This window comes from Nansenia antarctica (assembly GCF_963989245.1).
Source record: "Nansenia antarctica genome assembly, chromosome: 5".
In the NCBI taxonomy this organism is placed as follows: Eukaryota; Metazoa; Chordata; class Actinopteri; order Argentiniformes; family Microstomatidae; genus Nansenia; species Nansenia antarctica.
The window spans coordinates 12,142,410-12,164,909 of NC_137690.1; the positions used below are offsets into that span (position 1 = coordinate 12,142,410).

At 43.6% G+C, this 22,500-nt stretch overlaps 1 protein-coding gene across 1 annotated transcript in view; it reads right to left on the minus strand.

Annotated features, from left to right (window-relative positions):
* The window catches only part of LOC308157738 (DNA repair protein XRCC4-like), a 48,765-nt gene that overhangs the window by 19,559 nt on the left and 6,706 nt on the right, over positions 1 to 22,500 (minus strand). The window contains exon 3 of the mRNA XM_080531345.1: positions 21,809 to 21,996. Within this exon, the coding sequence (XP_080387471.1) occupies positions 21,809 to 21,996 (188 nt within the window). The remainder of the gene's footprint in view (positions 1 to 21,808; positions 21,997 to 22,500) is intronic.

Here is a 22,500-nt window from a genome sequence, read left to right on the forward strand (position 1 = left end):
CGTCCTCTGTGTCAGTCTCTCTCTCTCTCTCTCTCTCTCTCTCTCTCTCTCTCTCTCTCTCTTCATACTAATAAAGAGGTTCACATACAGTACATAAGTATGTCGCTCTATCTTAATACATCTCAATGCAAAGACATACTGTATTTCTGCCAGTCATTTCAAACAATATAAAACAATTTTATTTGATTTTATTGTATTCTTTTGATGAGCAAATACCAGTGTTTGTGAAACCAAAAACAACAGTTTAATTCCTGTAATCACTCATTTCTGTTTAGAACCCAATGGTTTGGTTTATTATTTGGTTTATGTTGGCAGAATAATTGGACCAAATTGAAATTTGGCCTCATGAATTTGTCAATAAATAGAGTTAGAGGCTATAGAGGCTCCACTGTTTTCTTTTCGCAACATGTTATTGTTCGCTAACTCCACCTCCATATATCTTTCCACACACAAAAACAGCGATGACAATACAAAGCTAAAACAGTATAATTCACATCTATCCTTCTCAGACTGTATTCAATGTATGAATTCCCAAACAATGTACGAGCATCAGTGGTCAATGGTAAGTTGATGACAACATGAGCATGTAAATCAGTGCTTTAACGGTCCCCTAATGGCACCAGGGTACAGAGGAGACCACCCAGGTTCCAATAAAGAGGAGGTTCCCAATCTTGTAAAAATGGGACCAACATGAGGATGTCACTGAGTGATCCTATGCAGACTGACTCTCGAGGACTGAGAGTGAATTCGTATGAAACTGTAGTTAATAGGAGATAAGATTAAAAAAAAGTATCAGACAGCTTTTCTCTGTCTCAGTATATGTGTGAGTGGGTGTGGGTGTGTGTGCGTGCGTGTGTGTGTGCCTGTCCTCCAATTTCTCTTTCCACCAGCCTCCCCAGATGTGGGTGTGCCTGTGTGCACTCTCACACATGTCCAAAACTCTGAGTCACAGTGTTCAAGCCTTTACTCCCACCTCCCATCTACTCCCTCCTCTCTCCCTCACCTCCCACCACCACCCCTCTACTCCCTCCTCCCTCCCTCACCTCCCACCTGTCTCAGCGTGCCACAGAGCCAGAGGTGTGCGTCCAGACATTAGAGCCACTAGAGATAAATCAACCCTTTGAGAGGGGCTATTACAAGGGCTGAGGGCTGTGATCAATATCAGTTGATCAATATCAGCTGTGTAATGTGACAGCTGTCCTTGTTATTAGTATGATCTTCTAACAGGTCTAGAGGTCTATAGAACAGGTCTATAGTACAGTATCTTTGGGGTCATCTCTACATTACGTTAAGTTGTGACAGCTCATCGGTGACTGTAATAATCGGATGAGATAATACAAGGGTAATAATTGCATAGGGTTTACTGTATATGCTACACAAAGGGTTATGGGGCTAAACAAAGTCCAAACATCCACATAAGATCCACTAAACTCTGAACTAACCAAGCTACTATTGCTATGCTTTTTACTCATGGTTTTGGAAATAAAATGGTACTCATCATATCCCTATTCTTCCTGGGCTCTCTAAACTCTGATGAAAACATGTTTGCGTGACTGTAATCCTTTCGTGCCAGTGATCAACGTAATGTGTTTACGTTTGGGACCAGCCATTAAATCTGTGTTTGTGTGTGTGTGTGTGTGTGTGTGTGTGTGTTTGTGTGTGTGTGCGTGAGCCTGTGCATGTGTTTTTAGTAGAGATGCCATTGACAGTAAATCAACCAGCTGAGAAGGACTAGAACTTTCATAATTTCATATTCTAACATGTGATCTTTTCAATTCAATAAACTATGTTACAATACAACAACACGTTCCTAGACATGCTGCTAAGATACACGTCTATTCAAGGAACTGTTGATCTCTCCATGCCGGGAAATTTCAATATCAAGACAATCTTGACATACTATTGTATTAGGAGAGGTACTGAAAAGGAAGTGCAAAATGTGGAAACCGTAGGCTTGAAACATCCAATCTTGTTAGTCCACACATCACTGACACTAATACCAAAAACATTCCTTTCATTTGATGGAGGGAAGGTCCCCTCTGTGGAAAGACATTCAGGCCAGAGCTACTTTTTTTAAATTGATTTTGTTCACATTCTTTTTCTCCTGAGGCGGGGTGATAAATCTACATGTAAAGGTCAATGTCTGCTCCCTGTGCCAGGCCTTGCCATCCTTGCCAGGGTGTGGGCAGAGCAACTGGGCAGGACAAGGACTGCCACTCTGGGTGTGTGTGTGTGTGTGTGTGTGTGTGTGTGTGTGTCTGATAGGAGCCTTTCACACACAAACATGCTGCTAAAGCCAGAGTTTGCTGTGGGTATTGACAGGACACTAACCATCTTTTTCAAACAGAAAGAAAACCCACTTCAGTCTCTTTCTCTTATCTTGTGTTGAATGTTATATCATAATATGACTTGAAATGAAATGAAATGAAAAATTGTATGTTTCACTCTTTGGTAGGCCATTACACTTCATACTTTCTCCATACTACTACTTTTGGGGAGTTGTTGCTCTACTACTATCACCAGGCCAGTCCAATCAGATCAGTATAGAAGAAGGAAACAAAAGGAAACAAGGAGAGAGGAAAACACTTTAGACAATCAAGAAACACGGTATAAAGATCTGAGTTTGTATTCACAAGTAGTGTGTGACTGATCTAGGATCAGTTTTGCCATAATGAATAAGATTATATGGACCCCGATCGGTGGGGCCCTTAACCTCGGAAAGCACTCAGACTATGAGACGCTTTGTGAATACCCACCCTGAGAGGTTTTTAGAGAGGATACCACAGAAGGACACTTCAAGATACCAGCATACAAAGGCACTTCATACCAGGTCTTCTGCAACAAATCTGGGGGCAGAGTTCAAGTACACACAATCCCTGAGAAAATGTACTTTTGGGATGGGAGTTTTGTCTAGGCCTAAAACGGTTACATCTGTATAAGCAATAGGCACGCCAAAACAGAATCCATGGATTTGAGAAGTAATGTATAATATACATACATTTGGATATGTTTGGATATATGCATGATACTCTTTTCATATCGCATAGATTTGTGTAATCAAGATACACGGCTACAGATTAATATACACAATCTGTGCACCCTTGACCCCAGGAATATCACCACATTAAAAAATACAACATTGAACCTAACAGTATATAACAGGCCAAAAATATTGGCACTTCTGTTAGATAATGCAACGCTTCTCCCTGAAAATCACTTCTCCCTGTTGCAATTACAAATGCGTTGGTATTCACATGTTTATTCATTTTTGTTTGGATTGGAACAACAGAAAAAAGGCAGAGAAAAAAAGCCAAATCGGGATATCATTCCACACAGAATTCCAAAAATGGACTGGACAGAATTGTAAGAAATAATTGTCAAGTCTTAAAATGTGCGCTCTCTTCTTTTCTACACTTCTGTCTTAAACATCCGACAGAGATAAGTGCCATCAGTAGCGTGTGGAGCCCTGCTTAAGTCAATGTCTGTCTTTTCTTCACCAGCTTGTCCTGTCACCTCCTTCAAAGTAAGGCTGATCAAGAATAGAGAGGGGGAGAGAGAGTGAGAGAGAGAGAGAGATAGAGAGAGAGAGAGAGAGAGAGAGAGAGAGAGAGAGAGAGAGATAGAGAGAGAGAGAGAGAGAAAGAGAGAGGGAGAGAGAGAGAGAGAGAGTGTGTGTGTGTGTGTGTGTGTGGGTGTGTGTGTGTTTGTGTGTCCAGATAGTCAGTGCCCAGACCATAAGGTCAGACGCAGGGAGGGGAAGGGAAACGTAGGTGTGAAAGACAAAGGGAAAGGGACATGACCCCAGTGACAATGGTACCATAACACAGAGTGGGCACCAAGGGCAACAAAGCATTCCCTATGAGAGCGTCCAACTGTGTGCTGGTGTCATGGGGTCACTCGCGTGCTCTGTTCGGAGGGACAAAATGTCCCTTATTTCTGTCCAACAGTTATATTTGACTTTTGTGCCTATTTTGAAGAAATCATTGATGTCTTCCATATTCACAGGTTCTGCCTTCCGCAACAAACCTGCTCAACAGCAAACTGCCCCCTCCTACTGTAACTATTCATCGGGACTGTAATGAATGGATGAAACAGGCCTGCCTACAACGTGCTTTGAGTTGCATTTCATGTACGAAAGGCGCTATATAAATAAAGCTTTACTTACTTACTTACAACAGGGGCTGCCTGCAACTACTTGGAGTAAAGGATGGTCAGCAGATTGTCTTGACTGTTGTTAATGATAATGTTGGGTTTATGCACTCCTCCCCCACAGTTATATCACTAGTACAAAGAAGCACAAAGCAACAGTCAAAGCTGTTGTTGGGACCTGATAGTCCATCAATCATGGTAATTTCCTAGTTCAAAATACAGGACATGAATGAATGAATGAATGAATGGTCTTTATTTTCATTGATATAGTACAGGTACCAAACAACGAAATTTGGGAGGGGGGGCTCCCCTGGTGCTAGGAAAAAAAAACTAAAAACAAGAAGGGAAAAGAGCTGGTTTACATAAATAAAGGCTATGTACACTATCCACTATACTATACTATAGAAATAAAACACTGTGCTGTACTCTATGCTATGCTATACCTATTCTAACATTTCCTATCTCTGAACCTTATGTACCCGAGGGTTGTCATATTGCACATAGTGTTATTGCACATTCATTTAAAGTGTCGCAGTTTGCAGGTTTGAAATGTTCACAGTTGTGTTTCAGTATTGCACTTGATTTCAATCTAGTAGCTGCCATCAAATTGTCTAGATTGTCCAGGGCCTAGAACCTAGGTCTTTGCTGTGTTCAGGGCCTGAATGGCCCTGGGGTAGAAGCTGAGCTTCAGTCTGTTTGTCCTTGCGAACATGGTCCTGAACCGCCTGTCCGAGGGCAGCCGAGCAAAGTGTTCGTACCCAGGGTGGGATGGGTCTCTGGAGATCTTGGAGGCCTTCCTGAGGCAGCGTGTGTTGTACAGCTCTTCCAGAGAGGGGAGGGGGGCGCCGGTGATCTTCTGGGCCGATCTCACGACTCTCTGTAGCGCATTCCTCTCTGCGGCTGTGCAGCTGGAGAACCACACGCAGATGCAGTAGGTGAGGATGCTCTCCACTGCGCAGCGGTAGAAGGTCACAAGCATCTCCTGACTGATGTGGATTTTCCTTAGGACTCTCAGGAAGTAGAGCCGCTGTTGTGCCTTCTTGATGATGGCTGCAGTGTTGGTCTTCCAGGACAGGTCATCCTGTATGTGCACCCCCAGGAATCGGAGTATTGAGACTCTCTCCACGCTCCCTCCATCGACGAGCAGGGGCTGGACCTCAGATTTTTTCCTCCTGAAGTCCACGATGATTTCCTGGGTCTTTGACTGGTTCAGCAGCAGGTTGTTAACCTTGCACAGCTTGCCCAGCTGCTCCACCTCATCCCTGTACGCCGCCTCGTCCCCCCCCGAGATGCAGCCCACCACGGTGGTGTCGTCTGCAAACTTTACGATGGAGTTGCTGGGGTGGACAGGGGTGAAGTCGTAGGTGTAGAGGTTGTATGTAGAGGATGGGGCTTAGCACGCAGCCCTGGGGGGACCCAGTGCTGAGTCTGAGGGCTGTGGAGGTGTGGGAGCCCACCCGCACCCTCTGGGGGTGGTCAGACAGGAAGTCCTTGATCCATGCACATATAGAGTGTGATAGTCCCAGGTCTAGTAGTTTGGTCACTAGCCTGTCTGGAAGGATGGTGTTGAAGGCAGAGCTGAAGTCCACAAAGAGCAGTCTCGCGTAGCTGTTTCCCCTCTCCAGGTGGGATAGAGTTGAGTGGAGAGTCGTCGCGATGGCGTCCTCTGTGGACCAGGTTGGGCGGAAGGCGTGTGACTATGTGGGCCCGGACTAGTTTCTCGAAGCACTTCATGATGATTGGTGTGAGTGCCACCGGGCGGTAGTCGTTTAGGCAGCTCACCGTGCTTTTCTTCGGGACTGGGATGATAGTTGAGGTTTTCAGGCAGGGTGGGATGGTGGCCTGGGACAGGGACTGGTTGAAGATGTTGGTGAAAACCCCGGCCAGCTGGTCGGCGCAGTCCCTCAGCACCCGTCCCAGGACGCCATCCGGCCCTGAGGCTTTCCTGGGGTCCACCGCCTTCAGCACGCGTCTCACTTCATGCTCTGTGAGGGTGAGGCTGCTGAGAGCTGGAGAGAGTGGTGTTTGTGTTGTGGTTACCTCCGTTCGCCCCTCGTCGAACCGGGCGTAGAAGGAGTTCAGCTTTTCCGCCAGCAGGGGGTCGTCCTCCTCGGCTGTGAGCCTGTTGGCTCTGAAGTTTGTCATGTGCTGAACCCCCTGCCACACCCGCCTGGAGTCGTTGCTCAGGAAGCATTCCTCAATCTTCTCTCTGTGGTCTGCCTTGGCCTCCCGGATGCCACGCTTTAGGTTAGCCCTGGTGGTGCTGTACAGCAGTGTGTCCTTCGCTGAGAAGGCGTTGTCCCTCTCCTTGAGCAGTTTTTGGACCTTCACAGTCATCCATGGCTTCGTGTTGGGGTAGACCCGGACACGTTTGTCCACGGTGGCTGAGTTGGTGCAGTTCACTATGTGGTTCAGTTCCGACGACGTGAACTGTTCCAGTTCCTCATGCTCATATTCCTGCCATGAGGTGTCATTCAGGCAGATCTGCAGTGGAGCGGACCCTGCTGGCCAGGTTCTGACAGTCTTAGTGGTGATGGGAGCACTTTTCCTCATGGGAGTGTAGGCTGGGATCAGGAGGATTGACACGTGGTCAGACATGCCTAGATGAGCTAGCGGTCTAGCCTTGTAAGCAAGCTTGATGTTGGTGTATACCTTATCCAGTGTTTTTTCTCCTCTTGTTGCACATTTAACATGCTGATAGAACTTGGGTAGTACTACCTTCAGGTCAGCATGATTGAAGTCCCCGGCGATTATATGAACTGCCTGTGGGTCTGCGCTCTGTCCACTACTGGTGACGTCATGTAGCCGCGCCAATGCTAAGCTACCACCCGCGCTAGGCGCGATGTAAACAGATGTTATGTACACCGCGTTGAATTCCCTCGGGAGGTATGTGGGTCGGCATTTAACAGTCAAGTATTCCAGGTCTGGGGAGCAGTGGCTACTTACAGTTTTCGTGTTTAAGCACCAGCTGTCCTTCGTAGATATAATGAGGCCGCCTCCGCGCGTCTTCTCACTAAGCAGCGTCCTGTCCGCTCTGTGTAGAGTACGGCCTTCCAGCCCGACGGCCGAGTCCAAGATGGAGTCGTTGAGCCAGGTCTCTGTGAGAATAATCACACAGCTGTCCCCCACGGTGTTATTGGAAGCTACCTGCAGTCTCAGTTCGTCCATCTTGTTAGCCAGAGACCTGACGTTGGAGAGGAAGATACTCGGCAAAGCAGGCTTATCTGGGCTTCTCCTCAGCCTAGCTAGCAGGCCTCCTCTGCGGCCTCGGCGTTGCTTGCAATCTCGACGCCGCGATCTCGACATGCATCAAGGCTGTGCGTGTGAGTGTGTGTGTGTGTGTGTGTGTGTGTGTCAGGGTTTCCGTTAACCGATAATTACCGGTCTTTGTCCGGTAAAATTAGGTGAAGTCCGACAAACTGAAAACTCGTCTGACATAAATGTCCGGTGAAAATAATTCCCTCTAACCATTTTCAGCTGAGCACCAAACACACACACGTAACACTGCCCGAGAGAGAAGGACCCGCCCCCTTTAGTTAGCCTATAGGCTATAGGCTATAGGCTATAGCCTATAGGCTAACTAAAGGGGGCGGGTCCTTCTCTCTCGGGCAGTGTTACGTGTGTGTGTTTGGTGCTCAGCTGAAAATGGTGTCCCGAAGCGGAGCGCTTTAACTTTATCGCACAATAACAAGGATAACAAACGAAACGGACAACATTTACACTAAGATGGAGACAAACTTCAGCGATATGATCTAACAGCCGGTCTTCAGGACGACATACAGACCCGTATGAGCTTACAGGGCTATCCCCTATCTATCTGAGAAAAGGCATAGCCTAGGCTGTAACATCGAACGGAAATTAGCCTATACGCATTGCAAGTTAATTTAAAGCCTATTTATTTTCAAAGAGTTTTATTCTATTTTATTTTATCTGATAAAAGGCATATGAACGGAAATTAGGCTAGCCGTGTCACGCCAGAAGCCTACATGCTTGCACTGTTACTGTTCAATAAAATGTTATACATCTAGACATTGTGGTATTTCTTTATATACGTATCCCAGACTGCCTATCAATTGTTTCTCAATAAACAGTTATGTTCTCCCCATTGTCATACTCCCGAGCTAAACGAAATGCCTTCCCAACCAGCGAGACCTGGTTATAGAAATTGTTGTTTTATTGATTTAAAAAAAAAAGGGTAAAACTGGAAAGAGAAAATAGAAAACTCACATTAATCCCAAACAATTTAACAAACTTCAGTTAACGTAATGTGGAGTCCGTTCATTGATCGATGCTGTCTGTTCAGTTCCCAGTGAGGCGCCCGTTCAGCGCTGGACCCGTTCAGCGCTGGATTTGACGCATGGCATAGCGCGCATGCGTCAAATCATGTTATATTATTATATAGCTCGCATCTAATCGTATCGGATGAGAAATAGACATTAAATGGCATATATAGGCCGCTACACAACAGTAATCACCGCGACAAACAGCTATATTAGATTTGCAAAAAAAATATATGATTTTGAAAAAAAATTTTTTTATTATATTTTAATATGATGACCGGAATATATCACGTTCGTCCGGTAAATCGAATTCTTCCCGGACACGATGTCCGACGGCAAATTTTTCTACCGGAAACCCTGGTGTGTGTGTGTGTGCATACATGCATTTGTGCTTGTGGGCGTGCATGCTTGTGCACACGCATGTGTGTTGTACAATATGCATCATTAACCCTTTTCACACATACGAGCCTTCCCAGTAAAGGTAAGGGCTATGTGTGAACGCGACTGACCAGGGAAATTGTCTCAGGCAATTACCCTGGTCAGGACCTTGTATAATTCCATGTAATTAGGGCGCTTAGGTGGCGTAGTGGATTAAGCGCTGACCATGTACCGCAGGGATCCCGGTTCGATTCCAGCCGCGGACATATCCTGCATGTCATCCCTTCTCTCTCTCACCCATCCTTCCTGTCATAATCTCTACTGTGTCTGTCATTAAAAGGAAAAATATGAGTGGGACTGCCCCACTCAGAAAAAAATACTTATAAAGTATAATTCCATGTAATTTACAGGGAAGGCTTAGGTGTGAACAGAAGCCTGAACATTCCCTGGTCTGGCACGTGAAGGGTTAGGTATGTCTGACGCAAGACGTTTTCACGTGGAAGTTAACCAATCACAGCAAGTAGTTTCTCACTTTGTACTTTTGGTTTGCTCCACTGATGTTAGGGAGTTGGCAAGTTAACCCACATCACATCAGCCAAAGTAAGTAAGTAAGTACCGTATTTTCCGGACTATAAGTCGCGGTTTTTTTCATACTTTGGCTGGTCCTGCGACTTATAGTCAGGTGCGACTTATATATCAATAATTCATCATCTCTGACTGACATGAACTGACATACGGTAATCTCTGACTGACATGAACCAAGGAGTAACTTCCGCTAGCGCCTCATACACGATAGAATAGCCATTATACTTGACAATGTGGACATTAAACACGACAATGTGGACATTAAACATGATGTTATGGACCTTATACACAATGTTATGGACGTTATAAACGATATTAAAGTCATTTATTCCTTCCAGAGACTGTTCTATGTTGCTAAATTACCCCCGCGAGGCTATTTTGCTACTTCCGCTAGCGCCACATACGCGATAGAATAGCCATTATACTCGACAATGTGGACATTAAACACAACAATGTGGACATTAAACATGATATTATGGACCTTATACACGATATTATGAACGTTATACACGATATTAAAGTCATTTATTACCTTTCAGAGGCTGTTCAATGTTGCATTGTTTGTAGGCCGCCCTTCATCCTAACTACTTCCGTTTTTCACCAAGCTATCTTTGTCATGGCCTTATACACGATAAATAGTCGTTACACTCGACAATGTGGACATTAAGCACTATATTATGAACGTTATACACGCTATTATGAACGTTATACACGATATTAAAGTCATTTATTACCTTTCAGAGGCTGTTCCATCCTGTTTGCTTGCTCCCGCGACGCCATTTTGCTAACCTTCGTTAGCAACGCGCTAGCTAGCCCTGGCTTTACACTCGATAATTTAAGTATTTCTAACCTTTCAGAAGAAGTTTTAACGTGAATTATGTCCTTCCTGGGCTTACAAATCCTCTCATGTCTCTTCACAGTGCCAGACTAGAGTCAAGCTCAACAGGGTCTTCTTTCCCCGCTGATTCCGCCAAGCCCGTTCCCTTGAACCATGCGACTTATAGTCCAGTGCGACTTATATGTGATTTTTTCCTCTTCATGACCCATTTTTGGCCTGCTGCGACTTATACTCGGGTGCGACTTATAGTCCGGAAAATACGGTAAGTAAGTAAGTAAAGCTTTATTTATATAGCACCTTTCATACAAGAAATGCAGCTCAAAGTGCTTTACAACAGGGATAAAAACATAAAGTGAATATAAAAACATACAAGCATAAAATGAATAAAAGCAGTGAAAAGAAAAGGTAAAGATACATAAAAAAAAATAAAAAATAAAAAAATAAAAAAATGTACAACCTCTGCCTTAACGCTTAGTAACCGCTATCCATCTTCTCATCACCTTTCCCCATCCCTTTCATCTCCCTACCTTACACAGTCTTTCTGTACTCCTCACTGGCTTTCCACCAGCGCCTCAAACATCAGTTTCTGGAAAAGGTCACATCGGCTCAGTCAGAGCTCAAGTTCAAACGTGGCTGAACGGACCTTGCACCAAAAATCCAACTTAGTGATCCATGTAATTTACAGGGAACTATATGTGAAAGGGGCTATTGTTTGTGTGAGTGTATGTGCATTGAGGGCGGGCGGGGGTCTATAGGCCTATGTGACGGCTATGAGTAGCCTGGTTGTCTGTCTATATGTTTGTGTCTGTAGTAGTGTCTGTTCTGGTTGTCTGTGTCTGTGTCTGTGTGTTTGTGTGTGTCTCTTTAAAAACCTAAATAGGAGATGAGTCCAGTCCAGGGGATCCACCCCCCTTGATAATTGGGAAATCATCCAGCCAATCAACACCAGCCAATCATCAGAACACCAGCCAATCAACACCAGCCAATCATCAGAACACCAGCCAATCATCAGAGGCCACACCATTCAAAAGACACTGAGGGATAACCAGCAGCAGCTGTTGTGTCTCACACAACAGGCGCCCACCATTTTGTTGTATACCATGCGGGTGGTTTACTTTGTAGCAGAGCTGCCAAGTCTCACGCAATCGCCGTGAGACTCACGCATTTCAACCAGTTCTCTCTACGCTCTCACGCCGCACCTCTATTTCTCACGGCGAGAAATAACAATTGTTTTAAATTCCTTGAAAGAAAGCTACCGAACATGAGTTTCGTGGCATCTTTCTGCACGCGCGTTAACTTGAGTCTGCAATCGAAGCGGCAGGCGAGCGCTGATGGAAGAACCTGTGTTCACGCGAGCTGCAAGAACGTAGCAAGCAGTGTTGCCAGATTGGGCTACTTTTGGTCACACTGGACGGGTGGATTCGGCAGCTTTTAGACCGGTTGGGCTGGACATTGTCAATTCCATCTGGCAACCGTGGTAGCAAAATATGTGCATACATTACAACATCGTAATCTGGTAGCCTACTGGACTGGGTTGCACCAATTTGGCGTAAATCATTACTAAATGCAGGCATTTAGTAGTTACTAAACCCCTAGTTGTTACTAGCTAGTTTCAAACTAGTTGTTTACTAATTTTGGTTGCACCACGCCAATCTTATCTAGTAAATACTCCGTTTTGGTAACTGTTTTTTGTTTCTCTACTGTAACAACCAGGTACATTAATAATAATAACAATAATTCATAATAATTACAATTTACAATACAAATACAACAATTGGGGGTCCCTCAAAATAAATGTGGGCGATCAACCACCGAGCCCTCATCCTGACCCAGGAAAAACCCTGGTATGTACTGTATAACATGATAGCCATCTTGAGCAATGCACTGTATATAAGATGAATGATCAAGGGTCTTTCTGCTGCTGACCAAGGGGCAGAATTTTTTTCTTGTTTTATAAAACGTTAATTATTTTCATTTCTTGTGCTGGTTTATTATGAACAACATGTACAATTGCAGGAAACTAGCACAAATAATTGGGCGGGAGAGAGGGGCCTCCACTTTTACTTTTACTTTTTGCCATTTAGCAGACGCTTTTATCCAAAGCGACTTACAATTACGAATTACAGGGACAGTCCCCCTGGAGTAACTGAGGGCTAAGTGCCTTACTCAAGGGCACACTAGTAGTGGTGTGGTTTCAGGCGGGATTTGAACTCACAACCTTCCGATCGGAAGTCCAACACACTATCCACTAGACCACCACTACCTCCGCTGCCAAAACGCGCACAGTTTTGGGTCGCTCCACCGCCAAAAAATCTCACTCCAAACTTTTGGTGAAACTTGGCAGCCCTGCTTTGTAGGATCATTTTGTTATACTTTAGTTGATACTTTGTGTACTCGGATAGTCACTTATACTTTAAGGATTTTTCATAGTGACTTTTTTGTTTGTAGTTTTAAAAACCATCCTAGGGATGTGTTTATTGTTTCTTTTATTTTTGAGGCATTTGTTTGTAGTTTCAAATTCTGTTTTCATTCATTGCTATAAGACTTTTTAAACTGTCATGGCCAAATAAAATATATTTACTTTACTCAAACCAACTGTAATTTGTTACCTCTTCTTCACCCTAGAGAACAATAACGTAACTGCCTATTACAGGAAGTGTGGGCATTTCGAGGAAAGCATACCCCCTTAGGCCCAGTGCCCACCTTGCAGGGGCGTCAGGTCGGATAACAAGGGGGAAGTGAGAGGCGGCAGTGCCCAGGCCGAGAGTGATAATCACAGTATTCCCTTAGAGGGGAGGATGAGCTAGTCTCTGTTTGTTAGGGCCATACAAAGACACAATGTAGGCCTGTAGCCAAAGAACAACTGGATGCATTCCATGGTATCATAGTGTACTTTACTTGTTTGTTTCAAGAATACGCAATTAAACATGAAGTATGACCCTGGTAGGTTAGATGGAGTCACATTGCTGATTGAGATATAATGTGACCAACTGTGTTAGAAACCTCTCCTGCATACCAGAAGACTGTGTTAGCGGGCTAAAGCCTGGGCATTAGCTTGTGGAGCTTATACAAATCTCCAGGGCTCAGGTTACTCATCATATAAACTCTGTTTTAAACCACTTCTGTCACACATAAATGGTGCAGTCAAAGAAGAACAAACTAAAATCCTCCAGAGCAGGTGGATTAGGCTGGTGTTGTGTCCATTCTGGCCTGACCATGCCTCAATTCTGGCTCTCATTTTGACCAAAGTTTTTTTTACACCCAAAAACTGGCCTAAGGTCTTCCCTTACTACATTTGCAGCCAAAAACGCAACATGTACCGATTTGTGTTCAACTCATTTTCAGTCTTTCTGGCCACTGTTTGCGTGTGTCTGGTTTTGTTGGTTTTGCTGTCTATCCAAATACAAATTAGCATCACTTCACAAAACCTGAAGCTGGAAACAGAATCTGGACACAATTTGTCATTTGTTTTAACAAGTCTAGACCCAGAGAGATATATGATGGCCATATGATTGAAACTATGCACTTAAACACCACAATCTCCTAAAACAAGCAATCTCTTTTGTCATTGACATAAAGTAGCAGGTTGACTCCAGCACTTAAATGTACTCTACATAGATTGAGCCAAGCCATAACATACAAGCTAGTAAATTAATCGTATCTGTATGTCAGGATGTTAAGACACTGAGCTGTCCTCTTGTTCCTTAGCTAGAGTAGATGCCTACAGTACAATGTCCCTGGGGTGTTGCCTTGGCAGGAGTTGCCCTGCATATCAGCAGGCCTACATTCTGTTATACATACTGTGAGCCTCTGAACCCATCAACCCATACCCAAGACATGGGCACACTGATTGCATGACCGTGTGCCAACAATGACATCTCCATGATATAATCACCACACTGGAACTTTATCTACAGTATGTTTGGTTTTCATCTGGGTGGGGATGATTCATTTTCATTCTGTTTCTTTTAATTTCCTCTTGTTAGTTTTTCCTCTTTTCTTCCACAGGAGCCTTGTCGGTGGTTGGCAGAACTGAATGCCCCGTAGAGACAACGATATGAGACAGCCCTATCGTTGTGGATATGGGAATGACTACAAGATGATGTAGGAATCCTCTAGACATTCTACAGCACAAGGCCATGGTCCCGTAACAGAGTGATAAAGTGCATGCATTATAATTTCACAGATAAACATGATCTACAGTAAATACTGTATGTGGACTAATGTAACAAAGCAAAGGATAAAGAGTTTTTCACAGTTCATATCAAACCTATAGGAAGCCTCTTGCCCACCAGACTGTATGAGCCCACCAAAATGATTAACTTGACATGCTAATGGCAGTATAGCTCCCAGCTTAATTGTCCCCTCCAGCAGAGATTGTGTCATTGACAGTATCCAACTATCACAGTCTAATAAAGCTTGCTTATTCTAGCAAACTTCTCTCTTATCTCTATTATACTACATACTAAAACTAAGTCATTAACAGTGCAGGATTGGGGTCAACTCTGTCAATTTCACAATATTTAATTGAAGTTTTAAATGAGTATTATTTTCTGCAATTCTGCCGAATTAGTCAAAAGGGTTAGAACAATTTCACCTTTTGGTGAATTAGCTTAATTTCACACTGGGAAAATGAGAAACATCCAACCTTTCTTAGAAGTAAATGTATTCAGAGAAAAAATCATCAAGAAATAATGATATTATTATATTCTAACAAAACCATGTGTGCTACAATTATTGATACCCCTGCATTTAATACTTTGTACAACCGCCCTTTGCCAATAAAACGGCACTGAGTCTTTTCCCAGGTTGGAGAATACAGAGCAAGGACTCAGCATTCCTCTTTACAGAATCTCTCCAGATCATCCAGGGTCCTCGGTCCTCTCTTGTGGACTCTCCTCTTCAGCTCAGCCCACAGGTTTTCAATGGGGTTTAGGTCAGGCGACTGAGATGGCCATGCAGAAGCTTGATTTTGTGTTCAGTGAACCATTTTTGTGTGGATTCGAACATATGTTTTGGATCATTGTCCTGCTGGAAGATTCAATGACGACCCAGTTTTAGTTTCAGCCAGATTCAGATTTAATTTCCTCAAATTTCATGGAGCTCATGATGCCATGTACCCTAACAAGGTTCCCAGAGCCTTTGGAGGAAAAACAGCCCCCCCACAACATCACAGAACCTCCACCATACTTAAAAGTGGGGATCAAGTTCTTTTCGATATAGCCATCCTTCTTTTTTAAGCCAAACCCACCTTGTATTGAGTATTTGTTGTCAAAAAGCTTAATTTTTGTTTCATCTGACCATAGAACACGGTTTAAGTCAAAGTTCCAGTAGCGTTTAGCATACTCCAGGCAAATACATTTGCGGTGAAATGACAGGAAAGCCTTTTTTCTGGCATGTCTTCCAAATAATTAAATTACAGTTCAATACTTTCCTGTGTCATTCCCCTTTATTGCAGATAACTTTTTTTATGGATTGGAGTGTTACAATTTCTTTATCTGTGTAGTTTCATTACTGGTCTAAATTTCAGGTGAATAGCTGCGATGGAAATATGTTGAATTCAAATGTTTTGATGTGTTGAATACTTATATCCCCCACTTTACATATATATATGTCTGTGTGTGTGTGTGTGTGTGTGTGTGTGTGTGTGTGTGTGTGTGTGTGTGTGTGTGTGTGTGTGTGTGTGCGCGTGTGTGTGTGTGTGTGTGTGTGTGTGTGTGTGTGTGCGTGTGCGTGTGCGTGTGCGTGTGTGTGTGTGTGTGTGTGTGTGTGTGTGTGTGTGTGTGTGTGTGAGGGCTCCTAAACTCTCCTCTGGGAGGAGTGGTGACAGTGATATGGGTGTTTTCCTCCTCTGCTAGTCAGTGCAAGGAGCCAGCCAAAAACATGAGCCACACTCATTACACTGTGGTCTTTGGCTCGGTGACAAGCGAGGCCCAAGCAGGGTTAAGGGGTCAGGGGGGAGTATTTCAACAAGGAGTGTGTTTCCTATAATGTACATCAGAGAACGCACAGCATTTGACAATTAGCACGTAAGGGGAGACATGGGATGCAGCCTTACAAATGAGTAAATGAGGACACTGAGATTTATTCGGTAGGAAGGCTGTGTTATGTTCATTTGAATTGGTGAAAATAGTGAGCAATGTTTAGGCATATACTGTATCAACCAAGAGAATAACATCATTCTCATTCTACATATTCAAAAGTAAATGCTCAGATCTTTACACAACTCAACTAGTATACCATATTGATCATTTATCACAACATCGGCTTCCATTGGTAACATATATAACACCTAACAGTCAAAGGTGTCAATATGCTAGGCATCAAAGCATGTCCAGACTGATCATGCATGTGGTGAAGAATAGGCAGAAACAAACAGACTACAACTGTCTGCCATTGTATGTGCTGTTGAAACAACATGGGAACGTCTGGCCTTTCCTGTTGGTGTGTTCTAGAAGGAGGAAGGGTATCTCTGGCTAAAGGTCATCCCTTCATGTTTAAGTATACTGCTAAGTATACACTGTACACATTATGCTCCAGGTCCAGTGTTTCCCAAGCCGGTAATTGGGACAGTGGAATATACACAACTCTTTATGGTAATAAAGACAGATGTCTTACCACCGGGGTGGAACTTAAAGACACTTCTACAAAAGGAAAAGAGGAGAATTGCCTATTACCTAATGCAATAATAATAATAATAATAATAATAATAATAATAATAATAACTTAAATGTATATAGCGCCTTTCAGGGGACCCAAAATCGCTTTACAGAAATACAAGAAAAAAGACAAAAAAAACAGGCAAACAGTCAGACAAACAAAAACAACAACTAAACTAGAGGCCGAAGGCCTTGGCAAACAGATGGGACTTGAGGGCTGTTATAAAGGCATTCAGGGTAGGGACGTTGCGGATCACCGCAGGGAGAGAGTTCCAGAGGGTGGGGGCTGCCACACTGAAAGCTCTGTCTCCGAAGGTTCACAGGTTAGAGCAGACCCGAGTCTGAGGACCGCAGGTTCCGGGGAGGGGCATGTTGGCGGAGTAGGTCAGATAGGTACTGGGGGGCACGGGCATGGAGGGACTTGTAGGTGAGGAGGAGGATTTTGTAGGTAATGCGGGACTTGACTGGAAGCCAGTGGAGGTGGATGAGGGTGGGGGTGATGTGTTGCCAGGGCTTGGTGTGTGTGAGAATCCTGGCAGCTGAGTTTTGCACATACTGGACCCTGTCCAGGGTTTTGTTGGGTACCCCGAACAGTACACCATTGCAGTAGTCCAGGCGGGAGGTGACAAAAGCATGGACCAGGGGTTCAGCAACAGAGTCTGAGAGTGACGGGCGGAGTCTGGCAATGTTTCAAAGTGGAAGAAGGCGGATTTGGTGATGGACTTGATATGAGATTGGAAGGAGAGGGTGCAGTTATGGATGACACCCAGGTTGTGGACTTCGGGAGATGGGGAGATGGAGCAGCCGTCAACCTGGAGGTTGAAGTCTCCAACCTTACTACCCTTTTTCGCTTTGCTCCACAAAAGTAAAATTATCAAACTAAACAGAATGCTGAATAATTAACCATTGGGTTTATTTGTTGAGGTTCAGAGTTATAATTTCATTCTTTCAATCAGCTTTATTATTGGTATGACAGTTGATAGGAAATGTATGAAATTTGAGTCACTGGTCAGGTAAAGTGGGTGGATGGAGCCATATTATGATTTCTAATATTGAGGTACAGTATAAATAGAATATATAGGCGCACCTTTACCTCTTGACCAACATCAACTAAGAAAAAAAAGGAGAAAAAAAAGGAAATTCAGGGAGAGTGCAATTCCAAAAACAGCTGCTAATTGTCAGAGAAAGAGCAGAGCACATAAGAATGACAGATATGGTAGCAGTGGGTTTTCAACATGTGAGGCATGTTTCTCCTGGACTGCATGGAGAACAAAGAAGATGAAACAATCCAGAAGCAATCCAGAGACCGACGGGTCAGACCGGGTGTAGAATTCTACGCACAGGGACAAGTTGTGCATGGGATAGTTTGAAGATGACTGTGGCTGCTGGCCTGTGATTAAATGTCCCTATGGAATGTCGAAGGACAATTATGTTCTATGGAATATCGAGTGGTGATGTTGCCTAAGCTCATAGGTACTGGGTAAAGTATACGGTTATCTTTCTAACAGTGTCGTTGTACAGTATAATCACAAAAACATAGGTACACACACACACACACACATTGGAGAAAGAAAAAAGAGATTGTGAGGACATACAAAAAAAGGCAAGAGAAAAAAAAGTATTTCTTCCTTCTTCTAGTATCGTGACTGCCAATGGCCCCTGGTCCTAGCAAGGATTTGTTTTTTCTTGTGATGACTGATGTATGGATGATTCACTTACAAATGTAAGTACAAACAAATGTACAAATTAAGTACAAATGTACTGTTAGTCATTTTTGGATAAAGGCGTCTGCTAAATATTTAAAATGTAAAAAAACAATGTAAGATTCTTCAGTTAAGAGACAAAGACGACTCATTCTGCAGCCCCCAGTGAGGTTTAGCCCTGCGTCACACTAAGAAGCCTGTGTCCCTCATGAGCCATAACACAAGTGCTGTTTGACAGACATGAGACAATGAGACAATGCTTCACTTATCATCCATGAGCCTGGGGTCTCAATTACCACCTCTACCCAGGAACAGGGTGGTCTTCATCGGATGCAACTAACAGGAAGGTGGTGGAGTGAAGGTCCTATAATATAAGACATTTTTAGAGGATCTGAAACAGATACTGTTGGCTATCGTCAATGTGTTTTATTATATGGTAATACATTTGGATTTGACATTCGTTTGGATTTGACATTGGATTTGACATTATTGGAGGAGGATGAGAATGATTAGGTGCCTTTGTGACTCAAATTGGTTGAAATAAAGCCACGGGAGATAATTGTGAAAACCCACAAAGTTTCACTGCCTCACCACAGTCCCAGCTGATGCGTGGGACAAGAAGACTCTCTCTCCTCCCCCTCCTCCATCACATATGTTTAAAAGTACAGTACACGAGTGATGGCAGTACACAGATAGTATAGATGGTGTCATTTACATACACACACACACACGCACGCATGCACGCATGCACGCATGCATGCACGCATGCACGCACGCACACATGCACGCACACACACACACACACACAGACAGGCATGCATGCATACACACAAATACACACACACACACACACACACACACACACACACACTACAATGCGGCCTCAGACTCTTGAGCCACAGGTGCACGAAAAATGACTGTTCCAGCAACCAGGTGGCAAATGGAGGGAGAGTGCCATCAACCACATCAGCATCTTCATTATCATCATCATCATAATCGTTATAACAGATAACAATTGCCTATACATTTTCTTTCAAATATAACTAACTAAGTAACGAACAAAGTGAATATAATTTTAAACCCATACAACACAACTCACACACTGTTTGACTGCCTTGATAAGGTCATATTTAGATAAGGTCATATTTAGGTCTTATTTTATTTTATTTTATTTCCGACCCTTTTTCGCTTTTGTGCTACACAGGCATACTCTGTGTGTTTCTATCTCTGGGCCTTCACACCTGTGTGTGTGTGTGTGTGTGTGTGTGTGTGTGTGTGTGTGTGTGTGTGTGTGTGTTAAAAAATAAAATAAAAGGCCCCTGGTCCTAGCGTAGATTTGTTTTGTGATGTCTTATGATGACTGATGATTCACTTACTTAATGTAAAAAAATGTAAATGTTTTAATGAAGGATTATGACATTCTTTTACATTTCTATGTTCACTTGGAGGACATGATTAAGTACTGTACTGCATTTTAAAAAGGTATCTTTCCAAGCAGTGATCGAGAGGCAGTTAAAGGGACATTACGGTAGAGTTTTATGTCTGCGTAAGTCATCTGAAACACCTGCTTAGGAGCAGTTTAACGGCGAAACCTCACATTACTTATATCATTACAACTTCTGGGGTCATATTCATAAAATATGAATGGCAGGTTAAGTTCACCACCTGTTGTGTGAGTCTTTCTTCTCCTTTCTTGCTCTCCCAAGGAAACCTGACCCAATTTGAGTAATTTTTGTACCCTGAAATTATCTTGCTGGAAATATGTTACTCTTTTCAACTTCTGTGTGACATGTTTAAAAAAGAAAGAGATAGAGAAGGAGAAAAGAGTGAAGGAAAGAAGCAGGTGTTTAGCCAGGGAGGTTGTTAACGCTCAATGCAAACAGCCCCCAGGAGTACTAGATAAGTGTCTACTACACACTCACAACTGCACACACACACGAAAGCATGCAGACACACATGCACATGCTCGTGTTCATGCGCGCGCACACACACACACACACACACACACACACACACACACACACACACACACACACACACACACATATTTGCTGTTTACACTGTTTGTTTTTTACCCCAATAAAATATACCTTTTGTCTCCTAGTTCATAAATCAGGCCCTTTATGACCCCTCCTAATTTCCTATCCCTCATGGCCCTCACCCCCTACCCCCCTCTATCTGGACAAGGGAACCAGGACCCCCAATGAGTAAGCCCTCAGGGAGCCGGCCAACATTCACCAACAGGATATGTGAGGGTATCATGAACTCGACATTCTGCCTAACACACAACCTATACTGTAGGTATAATCAGGTTTATTAGACTATTGGGGAACAAACTGCCTAATTCCTGTCTTGGCTTCTCGACAAGTGGCCCTGAAGGGAACACCATGGCAACCTTCCTTATCCTAGATTGTGGAGGAACAATAAATCTTATCTTCAATCAAACAGCCCCCCATGTAAAACGTGGGGGGTAACTTCCTTTCTATTTCTTGTGTGTCATTAGATAAGTGTGTCCTTAGGGCATCATGGGAGGTGAGTGGCCAAACAAGAGTCAGGCTATAACAAGAGAGAAACAATGAGGAGCATCTTGCAATGACAATCATTCGGGGGGGGGGGGGGGGGGGGTGAGTTACCAGATAGCTGTGTTGTGTACGGGAGGTGATTTGGAATCACACTATTGTAGTGATGTAGCCCTGCCTGAGACATACAACACATCTGTCGTCCTCAGAGCTTGAGGATGTCCTCTTGAATTAAGAGTAGACACTTGTGTCATCCTCATGGAAGACCTGAGTTCAAACCCCACCCACAGCCACACTACACGGACAAAGCTAAAAATGGCAGTTGTGAAAAAGGGGTGACATGCCCCCCCAACTGTAACAACATAACATAGTTAGCCATGTTGGGCCAGTTACGATAAACCTCCAAAGCTTTTGGAGACTCTAACTCCGAACCAGTATCAGCTTGCATTAGAACATTTGGGGCCGGTTTCACAGACAAGGCTTAAGCCTAGTCCTGGACTAAATCACACTTTCAATGTAAAATCTCCATTGAAGATGCTTTTTAGTCTAGGATTAGGCTTAAGCCTTGTCTGTGAAACCGGCCCTTGGTGTCTCACATTGAAAGAGCTCAATGCATCTTCATCCCAAATCATCGAACACTCATTCCGGTGTCACCTTATTTTATTTGTATCTTATCCATTGCTGGTTAATTGCTTACCGAGATGCCTCTCTGGGTCGTGTTCTGGTACGAAAGACGACTGTGGTCTGAGGAGAGGTGGAAAGAAGACACTTCACCTTCTGCTCCTCCTCCTCCTCCTCCGATCAAGGCCCGATGAAGATACTCCACGTAACTCTCCCTCTCCACCTCCATGTCTCTTGCTTCCCTCGTCACATCCTCTTCGGATACTGTAAGTAAGCATAGAGCTATTTAAATATCAATTTGATCTCATCAAATTGACTCACATACAGTTCACTGTAGCTTAAACAACATACTGTACACAGGGCTCGACAGTGCGACCATTTCACTCGCAATTGCGACTAAAAATACATCTGTGCGACTAGAGAAATAAATTCACGAGCACACTGTGCGAGTACAGATTATTATTTTTTTTTTATTATTATTATTATTTTTTTTTTATTCTAAAAATAAATCTGCGCGAACCGGGAAAATAATTCACGTGTGAAAGATTTCAGCCCACTATTGATGGCAATAACTGGACGATGTAGTCGCTTTGCTGGTAGAAAAACAATCATGTGCGCTTTATTCTCACTCTCTGCATGCGTATCTCTCTCCACTTATATCCCGTCATATCACCCGCTAAGCAGCCTGGGTGATTGAGTCAACACACGCCGTGAATTCTGAATACTTTGCTCGCTAACGAGCGGTCACTACACTACAATATATATATA